The 12,245-nt window shown below is 37.5% G+C and overlaps 1 protein-coding gene across 11 annotated transcripts in view; it reads right to left on the bottom strand.

Moving 5' to 3' along the window:
• Positions 1–6,957: 6,957 nt before the first annotated feature.
• The window catches only part of nrxn2a (neurexin 2a), a 399,544-nt gene continuing 394,256 nt past the window's right edge, over positions 6,958–12,245 (bottom strand). For 6 of the 11 annotated variants that reach the window (XM_046867418.1, XM_046867423.1, XM_046867420.1 and 3 more), the window contains one exon: positions 6,959–11,135. In XM_046867418.1, coding sequence (XP_046723374.1) covers positions 10,327–11,135 — 809 coding nt within the window. In that variant the 3' untranslated portion in view covers positions 6,959–10,326. Of the gene's footprint in view, positions 11,136–12,245 lie in introns of all 11 variants that reach the window. The other 5 variants (XM_046867426.1, XM_046867427.1, XM_046867424.1 and 2 more) reach the window with 4 other exon arrangements.

Genomic DNA, 12,245 nt, shown 5'->3' with positions numbered 1-12,245 from the left:
GTTTTGAACGCTGAAGGAGAAACACTATATTTTATTGGTACATAATAAACTGGGAACTCAGTGTTCAAAACTGTATTTCAAAAAAATTTAATAACACCCAGGTTGTTCATAACTCTTGAGCAAAAACTATGAGTTGTAACTCGTAAGTTACAACTTGATTTACCAAGTTATGATTTTGTACAGAGGGACTTTTACAAATTACAATCCATCCAGAAACCACAAAAGAAAAAAGTATTAAAAATGATTTCTCTGGATGGCCGTTTTTTTTTACTGCTCATTAAGCAACATCTTGAATTAGAATCACCCATAGTGATGAGTACATTACAAGCAGAAGATAAATCACTATTTATTGTGATACAGTGTAGATCAGGGGTCACCAACCTTTTGAAACTGAGAGCTACTTCTTGGGTACCGATTAATGTGACGGGCAACCAGTTTGATACACACAAGTCAAAATAACACACAAGTTCTGAAATAACAAATTTGCTCAATTTAATTTTAATTAAATTATTAATCATTATTAATATTAATCTATATCTAATCATCTATATTTGCAAGTGTGATTTGAAAAAGAATAGCAACAAAAACATTTTAATGCAGCCCACTGGTAAGTGGCGCTATGGTGAGCTATTTTTTAGAAAAGGCCCGCAGGCGACTCATGTGGTTCTTGCGGGCGACCTGGTGTCCGCTGGCACCATGTTGGTGACCCCTGGTGTAGAGGTTCTCTCCTGTAGTTACACTGGATTTATGGACACTACAGATTTAAAATCTGGACACTACAAAATGTCAACTACAGAAATAGTGCATTGTATCATAAATAGAGAATGAATTCAGACACGGAATTAGTGACTCATGAAAACTGCTACATCCAAATTCAAGTACTTGTAGATATATAATGTATCAGTGCAGCATTTCAGTGCTTCTGTTCAAGGGAATCTTCACTGTCATTTTAAAGGTGAAGAATCTTAATGTAATTCATTAGTTCAAAGCAATTTTCTTTGAGGTCGGGAATTATAACATGACAGACCTGGAACCGAACTTTCCCAGAAGGAATAGCGTTCTGATGCAATTTCATTTTCAGAACAGCAAACGTGGCAGACAGCAATGAGGTTATATAAAGAGAAATAATAAAAAAAAGGGTATATTAAAGAATTACTCACAGAGTTCAAATTCTCTATCTGTCTGTCTATCTTTGTGTCTGTCTGTGGTTGAAATTCTGTACAGTTAATTTTCTGTGATAATAGCACATATATTAAAGGAATTGAAACAATTCCTTTAATCTAAAAAAAAAACCGCACGTAATTTATCCATTTACATATAGAAGCAGACACGAGTTTATTATTTCCTTTCTCCAGGTAGCACTCATGATAGGTAACAAAACATTCATTTAGAATGCTTGGTAATTGGAGACCCTGTAAACAGTACAAATTGGCAAAGAAACAGCAGGTCTCACTCACATGCTTTATGTGTTCCAGCTGAAAAGTTTGCTTCTGTTCAGAAAAATGGAGGCATTTTCAATTCATTTGCAATAAGATTTGAAAACGAAAAAAGATTCACAAATGAATAGTAAATGATTTGCATAAATATAATGAGATCCCCAACAGAATAAAAGGAGATACACAAATATTTTCATAGGCCACAAAATAAAAAGTAGCCCACAAATAAGTTATTTGTGAATTAATCAACATGCGTATGGGTTTTTATAACAATTTATTTATTTTACAAATAAATTGTGTGCATACACATTTATGGCATTTAGCAGTCACCCTTAAGATGGTCTTGTCTGGTCTAATATGGATTAGTACAGTAGTTGTAGTAGCACTAATAGGGCTATTGACTCTGTACTCACCCTTTCCTCCTCACAAGACAAATGATAATCTAAAGCTCATCAAGGAGGCAAGAAATTTCACAAATTAACTCTTGACGATGCACAATTGGGAACTGAAATCCATTCCAGGTGACCGTGTGAATCTCATGAGAGATTGGCATGAGTTTTCCAACCTGTCATCAAAACTAAATGAAGCTAATATGTACAATCTAAACATGTTTAACACCTTTAACACGTTTTTGTTAACTACATAATTCCATCCGTGTTTTTTCCACAGTTTTGATGTCTTCATCATTAATGTATAATTTTAAAAATAATAAAAATAAAGAAAAAAATTTGAAGGTTTTGACTGGTACTGTATATTGATATTTGCATAGATGATTATGCAACAAACATATATCCATACCTTACCTCTTGTACTGTAAGTATCCACTATTTACAGCCTCAGATGTTGCATCTACAATCTACAGAAGTTAGCTGGCCACAAGCTCCAGAATTTTGACTGTTGTTGGTATAGACTCTGGATTAAAACAAAATGAACAGGATCACTGTGGATCACCTTGAGAAGCATGGTAGAGTCCTATGTTCGAACCTACGCTTGAGTCTATTTCCTCATTTGCATGTTTGCCACATACTCACATGGGTTTCCTCTCAGTGTCCAAAAACATGCAGCTTCTTAGATAAGCCCTAGGTGAATGTGTGAATGTGTACAGTCTGCATAGTGTCCTGCATTAGACTGGCCTCCCTGTTTCCTTAAAATTTGTTTTGGACTGGAAACTTTGGCCAGGATAAAGCATTTGCTGTGGATGAATGAAAGCATTATTATATATTATATACTAATCAATTTGGTCAAGAAAATAAGCTGGAAAACAACTTTGAACCACTTCAACCTGGTCAGTGTTTTGGCTGCACTAACAGTAGAACTCAATCTGGTCGATTGCTGTTGTAGCCCATCCACATCAATGTTTGATGTTTCTTGCATGCTAAGATGCTTTTCTGCTAATCGTCATCGTAAAGAGTGATTACTGTAGTTATTATATATTTTAGCTTAAGTTAAACTGGGCATTTGCCTCTGACCTCTCATATCAACAGGCCGTTTCCACAAACAGAACTGACGCTCACTCATTATTTTTATTTTTTTGTCTAGAGACTGTTGTTCGATCCCAAGAGTTTCTGAAATACTAAACCAGCACATCTAGTATGAACAGCTACGCCACAATCAAAGTCACACCCTTTCTTCATTCTGATATTTAATATAAACATTAACTGAAGCTCAGGCCCTGTATGTGCATGACATTTTGCATTGCGTTGCTGCCAGATGATTGTCTAATCAAATAATTGCATGATTGTACAAATGTACAAGTTTTCCTAAGAAAGTGGATGGTGAGCATACTTACAGTGTCTGCTCATAAGTGTATATTTGTATGCTCTTGTACTGTCTGCATTTTCCATTAAATCTAGATTTATTGTTTTAAAGGATGGATTGTCAATGCATTGATTTTACCATGCACAGTTTTTCTCACAAAGCTGCTTCATATCATTTCATTGCACCTTTGTACCTGTTACAAATGTGCAATATGACAAACATCGCTTGGTCATATCAAGCTACGTTTTTCAGCTACGTTATCAAACTGTCTGCTTATAGCGTGTAGTCTGGCTCGCAAGCCTACCACTTTGTGACCTCATGACTCGGGTTTCTGAGTAATGAACGTTAGTCAACAAGAGCGTTTTAAAACAGCGCTGGAACCCAGGAGTCAGTTCAATCATGACTCACCAACTCGCACTCTCTCGGCCCTAACCGCAAATCTCCTGTCCAACACTTTTACACCTCGGCTTGTGAAATGACTGTTTCAGAGGTGAGCAGAAACTACAGCACAGTGATGATTAATGGCCAGAGAGCACTGATGTAAGTTAAGAAACTTAAAACTTTTAACACATTTACATTAAAATCTCGTTGTTTATGTGGGCAAGAGTCAGTTTTTCAGTGACTTCCCACTAGAATAAAATGAGTAAACAAATGACCTGGAACCAAACCAAAATATGCTTATTGTTTGCTCTGCTTCATGCATGTTTATGTTTATTCATTAATAATATAGAAGCTTAATGAATCTTTCCCTTGCCCTGTCCCGTTATTTTTTTTGGATCTGCCCGATTCGTCCCGACGCTCTTCCTCTAAATGGAGTTCTCTTCAGCTGAAAACACTGTGCAGCTGGGGATGGTTTCACATCAACAGCCTAAAGATCCATTAAAATACTGTGTCACTCAAAAACTTTAAAGGTGAATTTGGACTGTAATTAATATCAACAGTCTACTACAATGACTCAGGACTACAGTTTAAGATAAGATAAAATAAGATAAGGTAAAACTTTATTAATCCTGAAGGAAATTCTTGAAAAGTGCCAGAGACTGCTTCAAGCAAAAAGAATACAAACACAGTTCTGCATTTAAGCTCCTATCACTGAACAGTACACCACAACAATGATGGAACTGATGAATGGACATTCGGTGCCACCCAGATGGGGACAGGTTTCCTTCTGAATACCTGCAAGATTTCCTCCTCATGATGTATCAGGCACGACTTTTTTATTTGCCACAGTTTTGCTCATTTGGGATAAACTTAAATTTTAAGGACCAAACTTATACACATTCAACTTTGCTCTGCTTTGAGACAATGTCTATTATTAAAAGTGCTTAAAAATAAAAATGATTTAAATTGACGTACGTTTTCTCTGTGCATCACTAAATGACTGGGCTTTGCCTGCATGCTTGTATTCTGATCTGGTCAAATGTTCTTGCTCAGGACAATATGCTTTTTCTTACATTTTTAGGTTAGTGACATGTATATAAATTTATATTGTAGATCAGATCTGTGTGTAAGTTACTTGTTTTTTTATTTATTCTTTATATCATCCGAACTGTCAGATGTACAAAGCCTTGTCCTTAGTTTAGAGTTGTGACAGGAGGAGCAAAGAGATTTTTCCCTCTATATTATATCACCAATCTGCGGCTACTTCTTGCACAAATGCATCTGTAGCACTAAAACAGATGATGAAACTGGGATGCAATAACATGTTTGGCTCTACGGTTTCAAAACTCGCAAACTAGACTGGGTGACGTGCTGAAGATGGGAGTCATTCAATAACTTAAAATAAAAGTTATATTAAATATGGGTACTGTCTAATCTAATATAAGCCAAACATGCTATTTGAATGGGATAATGTTTACACAGGGAGCTATGGAAATGGTATTGTTTGCAGCTTCTCTTTTGTGTGCCAATATCAGCCTGGTTGGTGTTTTTCTCCTTCTTCCCCTGAGAAAATTACAAACCAAATTACACCGGCCAGCTCCACGTCTGATAATTTAAGTAATGTAAGTGATTTTTCAGGCTGATGCCACATCTTGTTGAGAGAAACTTTTTTTCAATCGCTGTCACTCGCTGTATTTTAATCACCTTATCCGCTCTCCTGAATTAAGAAAAAGATGAAAGCTTCAGAGGAAAATCTCAACAACCTACTTGCCATGGGTCATGTAGCATCTCCATCCTAGAGCCCATTAGCAAGAGCGAGAAAATAAAATCAATCAAAAGAGTGTTATCCTAAAGGCTGATTAAAGGGGCTGTTTATACTCACACAATCCACAATGCCAGGCAAAGTTTACTTGTTCTGCAAACTGAAATGTTAGAGTAGTTGTAGTGTCTGGTGTTGGATGCGACCAAAGGGTCACGTGACTGTGCATGAAGCAAACAACCAGGTTTGTAGACAAAACATCCTCCGACACACTCAAGTTCTCCTCAAACCCAAGAGAACCCACTAAATATAAATAAGTATTTAGGAAAAAGATGAAGTAGAGCTTGAAATGCTTCACTCAAAGTAGACAAGTATTACCTTTTAAAATAACTTAAAGTATGAAGTAAAATAGAGGGAAAGAACCTTTGGTTCAAAATCATGCACTGATTTGAATTACTGATGGTAAATTAATGTCTTTTTTACCAACGGATTAAAGGGGAAGATGTTAATTAGCTAAATCTAGACAAGGCTAACTATTAAAAGTTTTATTCCTAATGCTTTTTTGAGGATTTCTAAAATAATCCTTATTGCAAAATCAAAACTTTTAGTTTAACTATGGACAGGTAGAAGAAATTGGATCAGGTTTGACTCCTCTTCATAGACTCTTGGTTCTAAATTCAAGTGTACTTGAATCTCTAATGTTAGCTAGCATGACAATAACCCTCCAGCTCACTGGAATTCAATAGTTAGCCATTCCAGTACAAACTGTCCTGATAAATACAAAGCAGCATATCCAGCATATCAGCTCTACTTAGAAATGTTCATTTGTTCATTTAGAATCTCTCATTGAAACTGTTTGACACTAAAAAGCTATTTTATTTCAGAGAAATGCCCTGCTGTAGTCTTTTAATAGAAAGTCTGAGGTAAAAGAAGTATCTGTGAAATGCTGATACATAAAAAAACACCTCACATTTGAATTTATCTGCAATTCGGATGCAAAACATTTATCATAGAAATCACATGAAAAGTAATGACTTAAATTATCCCTGTACAGACAGGACTTTAGTTTCGAAGTAAAATAAAAATTATTTAAAGGTAAAGATTTTGTTATAATAATGTCAATCCTGTGTCCATATTTCAGATTCATGATTCTTTGTGTCTTGGTTGCTACTCTGATTTATCAGCCCTTAGTTTTTAAGTATTTAATAGAGCTCCATTAGAGCCTGTATAAAACCCTGATTGATTTCTTTCCAGAACTTTCTCTAGGAGTTTTTCTGGTAACTCCTTGGTGTTTGTAATGTTGAGGCTTTAAGTTACATTCTTTACTAAACTTTGGGTTCTTCAAGGAACAGCTGCATTCATACTGAGATCATGCTTTGTTATTTTAATTACACACAGGTTGTGACCATTCAACTATTTATACAGATTTTGATGATAACTAAATGCATCAATTTACTTTATGGGGGAATATTTATAAAGTCACATTTGCTTCATTTTCCCCCGGTTCAATACTTTGTCTACTTTGTGTAGATCCATGACCAAATAATCTCAATTAAATTCATTTAATTTCCAAATTACAGTCCAAAATATGAAAAGTGCAAGAATGTAAAAACATCTGGCCACAAGCTAATGTATTGAAACATAATGAAAAAAAAAAAGAGACGACATTAAACGAGAAATGTAAGAAGTATATAACCAAGTGTATTTTTTTTTCTCTGTCAATGTACACATTTAAATTCATCTCACAGGAACACTTTACAATAACATTAAGTAAGAATGGGAATATACTCTGACTGTTCTATGTAAATGGCAACCATGTAAAAAAAAAAATTGAATACAGCTTGAAACAATGTATTGAAAATAACCAAAAAAAAAAAAAGGGATATGGCTAAATTCTTCATCCTGATGGAATTGAAAGAAAGTGAATAAAGATTCGCAAACATTTTATTCCATATGATATCACATTGGAAAAAAAAAATCACCTTGTGACTGAAATGATCGTCGTTGTGAAAACCACATTTTGTGTGGAGAGTAAGGACGGACCTTTCTCTGATAACAAGTATGGCCATTTCAGTAAAATAATAATCATTGACTGTGAGAAATATCTAGACATTACACCACTTTTTTTCTCTTTTCAGGGATATGCCCTTTTTATATATAAAAAATGTAGACTTTGTAGACTCGAGTTCCTGCAGCTCTATACAGAAATGCTTTTCACGAGAGCAGTTCTCGGTTGTCAGGTTACTTTTTTCCCCCCAAGTTCCTTCAAAACAGGGCAAAAGGAGAGCAAGCATTTTGACATAGTGTTGGACGGTTCCATTTTTTTTGTCAGCGAGGATGCCAGGAAAAGTTCTCCACATACGACTTCCATCCGAAGCACTAAGCACTTCCTGCAGTCTCATTCAGTAGGCGTCAGGATTTTGGATTTTGTTTCTCGAACAATAAAGGGGCAGAGAAAGAGGTCTCAAAGTCTAGTTAGGTCTTTCTCATGCTAGAGGACGAACAGGGACGAAACACTCACGCGCACACGCATACAGACAAACCTGTATCCTGATGTATTGTCAGCAATGTCCACAGAATCTTGTATTTACATAAATACAGCGTTTTTTTTTTAATTGATGCTAATTGCTCCAGCTTTCTTAGGTTTCTTTAGCCGAGATCTTTTTTTTTTTTCCTCCACGATGAGGTGGTGCTAAGAATCCTTCCAGGAACATGGGGGAAGAGAGTTGTCCAGTAGGATGTTGATCAGCTTGATGACTTCATATCGAGCAACTCTCTTTACCCAAAAGTTAAATGTGAATACATCATGCATGGAACACCAATAAGTAGCCTAATAGATAATGAACATCTTAGCACCATGGAGAGTGAGAGAGAGAGAGAGAGAGAGAGAGAGAGAGAGAGAGAGAGAGAGAGAGAGAGAGAGAGGGAGAGAGAGAGAGAAAAGGGAGAGAGACAGCGCACAGCTCTTTTACACTTTAACAATACCTTTGACTCTTACAGTAGCACAACCATTTTCTCTGGACCATAAGACACTGCTGCGTTCATCAATGCAAAGTGACATATCTTATAATTTATTTCTTTTTTAGCCAAATTATAATATCCATATATGTTCGGAGTGAAGAGGTGCTATAAAAAGTGCTAAAATATTGATAATGGGCTGATAGAGAATATTATTACCAGCACAGCAGTAGTAAATACTTAAACAAAAGCTTTTGATCATCAAAGGGTTTTAACATTAAATATTGATGTGTACATACGTGTATCATAAGGACAGAACATTTTGATAGAGAGATTTGGATCAGTAGGAAAGGCTCATTGAACAATAACGAGACTAAAACCAAACTCCACTTCACCAGTAGTGCAGTTTAGTTGCTGAAAATCATCAGAGATGCATCAATACTGATACTGGTATAAGGTATCAGTCTGATTCTGTACTCATTTACTTGTACTCATGTTCATATATAATGTTCTGATGCCGGCATCCGATATCACATTCTGAGAGGTGACGTGCTCTGTGAAAATATCAAAAGGAGATGCTAGAGCATCTTCTTACAATAAAGGTAACCTGTTAAAATATCTGATGTTTAAACAGTATTTTTAATAATTTAAACCAAAAAAACGGAAACGGACAGCAGACCTGAGCGAACACAGCTTTAAAAATTACCTGTTCTGTGAATTCGCTAGCATGGTGCAATGAAGCAAGCTTGTGAAAAAACTATCATAAACAAAGTACTTTAATTCTGCAAGCACTGAGCACTAAGGATGTGTGTCATGTTGTCAGTGTCTATACTTTGCTTGAAAGTCGTGGTCCAGTTTGCCGATACTCGTACACACTCAGGTCGACCGCCCGTACACTCCGCCTTTTTCGAGATACTGACTAAACACCAGTGAATCTTAGATCTAAAGTTACTCATTTTGGTATCAGTATTGGTACTGAAGAATATAAAAAAAACCTGAAAACAATATGGAATCGATGTATCAACACAGCTTGTAAATCAATACAAGACCATATTTACTGGTGCATTAATGCTAGCACACGTGATATAAGGCTATAAAGAAAGCTCTGAAGCTAAGGGCGATTTGTTTTCAGAAAATAGAGTACGATGTAGCAGTCAAACACGTCACAACTCTATGTGGCTGTACTGTAAATTGCACAGAGTACACAATTACATTTAAAATGCATCACAAGTCAGGTGAATCATATACAGATTTCTCAAAGAACACATGCAGCTAATGAGCACCTTTTACCTTTTATCTCCTTTTACCTAAAGTTGGCCAAAACCTACACAGCATCACTGAAAACTTTTTCCTAATAACCCCTTAATGTGGCAAATGTGGTCAAAGAAATATCGAGTGTAAAAGCTGTGGGCCTGTTTTTCTTACCGAGCACATAATTAAATATCTGAGAAAAGAAAAAAAAAAAAAGCAAATTTGGAGGAACATTTGCCTGCCTGATACTTCACAAGGTATTTACCACTCAGTGTGAATAATGACATCAAGGGTAATTACATTTTTTATATACTTCAAATTGCAGGATATAATCGATTTCACATTAAAATTAGCCAAAGGATTGAGAAAGCAGCAGACACTGGAGAGGACTGCTGATGAGTTAGTGTGGTGGGAGTTCTCTCCCTTTCCATGGTGATTCATTAACCTCTAAAGATTCCTGCGCTCTGGAAACGGCAATTTTTGTCGCAAAGAGAATGAATGGCATTTCATCATCTAGAATGTAATGTATGATCTCCTTGAGGCACAAAAGGGGATGAAATAAGGTTAAAATGGCTATATGTGACACCCAGGACACATATTCACTCCCTTTATCATTAGGACGTTCCCTTACCTCGCTCTCTCTCTCTCCTCATATTTACCTTACTGCGTCATAACTTTTTGAAATATCACTTTAGATGATGAGAATAAAGAAGGAGGTGATTTATGGTCTAAAATCGTCAATCCACCATCTTGCACTCTCTCTTTCTCTTGCACAGTCCACTCTCAGACATAATACTCCTTGTCTTTGTTTTTCTTCCCCTTCGCGACAGTCTTAGACATGGAGGCGGTTGTGCCCGGCGTCTTCTCCTTGACTACGGCACCGTTGCTCTCGCTGCCTGAGCCGCGCCTCTGCTCCACCTGGTAGGATCCCTCGTCGCGGTTGCGGTACTTGTACATGGCGTAGAGGAGGATCAGGATGCAGAGGGCGGCGGCAGCGACGATACCCACCACCATTCCTGTGGTGCTGCTGGACTCACGTATCACCTCCACCGCACCGGGGAGGCCCCTCTCTACTGAAGCTGAGGGTCGAGCTGTGGGCACACGAGGGAAATCGGGTGGGTAGGTTAGTCCCGGAGTGAGGCGGGAGGACGGGGCTGGGGGGAGGAGCACCTGATCGCGGGTGTTCATTTTACCCGCAGGGATGTGGAGCTGGTCAGGGTGAGTTGTCGGGGCAGGGGGGGCAGGGGGAGCATGAGGGCGATGGGCACCAGGCTTTTGGCCTCCACTTTTGCCCACACTAGGGGGAGGAGGCAGCACTGTCCTATCAGTGACCATTGGGGAGTTTTTATAAAAGTCCTCATCATCGGACTCGGTCATCTCTCCCGAGCCAAAGGCTGACACCTCCATGGGCTCGCCGCAGTCCTCCTGGTCTGGAGGGCAAGGCGGACGCGGTTCAGAGAGAACAAGGGATTCTTTGGTGGTCTGGAGGGGACTCAGGGATGTAGGGGGAGGGGGAATGGCAGGGTAATGTGGGGCCACAGACTGGGGGTCTTGGGTGTCCATGGTAATTATAGGCAACACTAATTCACCTCCTGTGACGGAAGATACAGAGAAAAAGACAGTAAGGAGCAAGAATTAGTGCACAGTAAAGAAACCAGTACTACAATCTCATTAACTCTACACTATAGAATAGCAGATAATCTAAGTAGCATAAAATATACACACTGATACAAGATCTCATAATCCAAAAAAGCAATACTGACTAAGGTTAAGTCTTATCACATGTTCTTCAAAGGTAGATATTTTAAGATCAGATGCATGTGTAACTGCTTGAACAAATAATAAGCTTCTTCCTCGTTCTTCTTTGGTAAAGCAAAATAACAAAACCATGGAGTTTGGGTCACTTACATCAACAAATAGGCCGGATGATTTTTGCATGGGGGAAAAAAAGCAAATTACACAAAAGAAAGGTGTGTAAGATGATCCCTTAAACATACAAACTTTTCTCCCCCTTATATTTATCTGAACATTTTTGGTGCTTGACTCCTTTTTTCTTTTTGCTAATCTAATTACAAATACACTCAAAGACATAGACAGAAAATGAATACAAGCTTTCTTCATTCAGATATTCCAAAACGTAGTCGCAAAAAAAAAAAAAAAAGATTAATTCAAATTCATGATATTCTACCTGTCCGCAACATGGTTAAATTTGTAGATTAGAAAACAAGTCGATAACATTTGTAAACCGGTGTATACCAATTTGTTATTAAAATGAAGCCAAGACCATTTATACAGATTCCTTCATGGATAAAGTCTGATTGTGACATTAATCGATTAGGTGTTCCCACTATGAAGCACTGAGATGTGTTAATATATTTGCCAGCAAGAATGTTGTCGGAAAGTTCCGACCATAATGAGTGCCTCGGCTGGAATTTCACTGCCTGGGGGAATTAGCGTTTAGCAATGTAAATTAGCCGGAGAAGTGGAGCATTCACATTGGGTTATGACTCTCAGCTACGACTTACACACATACACTGGATCTGGGTCAAATTTTTTTTTTTGAGGAAGTCACACGTCATGATTTACCAAACTTTCAAAGGCATAATTTCTATCATTGCTCTTATTCAACATGAACACAGAGAAAACGCAGAGCACTGATTGTTGAATTCAATTATGCACAAGAACACAATTTGGTAATCTTA

Source organism: Silurus meridionalis, chromosome 15 (assembly GCF_014805685.1).
Source record: "Silurus meridionalis isolate SWU-2019-XX chromosome 15, ASM1480568v1, whole genome shotgun sequence".
Classification (NCBI taxonomy): domain Eukaryota; kingdom Metazoa; phylum Chordata; class Actinopteri; order Siluriformes; family Siluridae; genus Silurus; species Silurus meridionalis.
This window is presented reverse-complemented; position numbering and strand designations above follow the sequence as displayed.